At 48.8% G+C, this 1,448-nt stretch overlaps 1 protein-coding gene across 3 annotated transcripts in view; it reads left to right on the plus strand.

The window, feature by feature from the left end:
• Positions 1–1,448, plus strand: part of GFRA2 (GDNF family receptor alpha 2) — a 139,350-nt gene that overhangs the window by 53,570 nt on the left and 84,332 nt on the right. For all 3 annotated transcript variants that reach the window (XM_006864415.1, XM_006864416.1, XM_006864417.1), the window contains one exon: positions 1,069–1,423. In XM_006864415.1, coding sequence (XP_006864477.1) covers positions 1,069–1,423 — 355 coding nt within the window. The remainder of the gene's footprint in view (positions 1–1,068; positions 1,424–1,448) is intronic.

The raw sequence follows: 1,448 nt of genomic DNA on the forward strand, positions 1-1,448 counted from the left end.
GAGGAGCAGCTGGTGAGCTTGAACTGCTGACCTTGCAGTTCAAACGGCTTTGCAGTCTGGCTCATTAACCCACAGTGCCCCACCAAGGCTGTATGTGAATAGGTTAATTTCTGGATTCTCAATTCTGTTCCATTGATCTATATGTATCTTTCCTTGTACCAGTACCAGGCTATTTTGACCACTGTAGCCATGTAGTAAAATTTGAAATCAGGGAGTGAGAGGCCTCTAACTTTGTTCTTCTTTTTAAGCAGTGCTTTGCTTATCCTGCGTCTCTTTCCTTATGATATATTTTAATGATGACTTTGGATTAATAACCATCACCCTAATAATATACCATATATACAAGCACAGCTTACCTCATTCCAGGCAATGTCCTAAGTACTTTGTTGTTGTTAAGGGCCGTCAAGTTGGTTCCAACTCATAGCGACCTTGTATAGGGCTTACGAGGAGTGGCTGGTGGGTTTGAACTGCCACCTTTGCTGTTAGTGGACTAGTGTTGATCCAACAGCACTACAGCAGAACTCTATAGACCTATATATAAACTCATTTAATCCTCACCACAAAGTTACAAGGTAGGTCTTGTTAAGTGAGCCCCACTTTACAGATGAGTAGAGTGAGCCGTGGTGGCACTATGGGTTAGACATGGAGCTCTAGCCCCAAGGTCAGCGGTTGAAACTCACCAGCTGCTCCTTGGGAGAAAGATGAGGCTGGCTGATCTAGAAAAGATTTATAGTGTTGGAAAGCTTGTATAGGGTCTCTATGAGTTGGAATCAACTTGATGGCAGTGAGTTTGGTTTTGTTGTTGTTGTTAAGTGTTGCTGAGTTGCTTCCGACCTATATAGACCCTATATAGGGTTTTTGAGTGAGTTTGAACCACCCACCTTGCTGTTCAAACTGACTTTGCAGTCTAGCGAGTTAACCCATAGGGCTACATGGTTTAGAGCAGTTGCAAAGAGCAGTCTCTGAAAATGTGCTGAACAGTGGGAAGTATCCTCAGGTGTGTGGGTGGCTGTGTTCTTCACTGTGTCTGTGCAGGCCTCTGAACTACTCTCTTCCTTCCTCCTCCAGGGACAGGGGCAGACCCGGTGGTCAGCGCCAAGAACAACCACTGCCTGGATGCTGCCAAGGCCTGCAACCTGAATGACAACTGCAAGAAGCTGCGCTCCTCCTACATTTCTATCTGCAACCGTGAGATGTCGTCCACTGAGCGCTGCAACCGCCGCAAGTGCCACAAGGCCCTGCGCCAGTTTTTCGACCGGGTGCCCAGCGAGTATACCTACCGCATGCTCTTCTGCTCCTGCCAAGACCAGGCGTGTGCTGAGCGCCGCCGGCAGACCATCGTGCCCAGCTGTTCCTATGAAGACAAGGAGAAGCCCAATTGCCTGAACCTCCGTGGTGTGTGCCGGACCGACCACCTGTGCCGGTAAGAGCTCCAGCCCCCCCCCCCC

The sequence above is a fragment of the Chrysochloris asiatica genome, unplaced genomic scaffold (assembly GCF_000296735.1).
Source record: "Chrysochloris asiatica unplaced genomic scaffold, ChrAsi1.0 scaffold00064, whole genome shotgun sequence".
Classification (NCBI taxonomy): Eukaryota; Metazoa; Chordata; class Mammalia; order Afrosoricida; family Chrysochloridae; genus Chrysochloris; species Chrysochloris asiatica.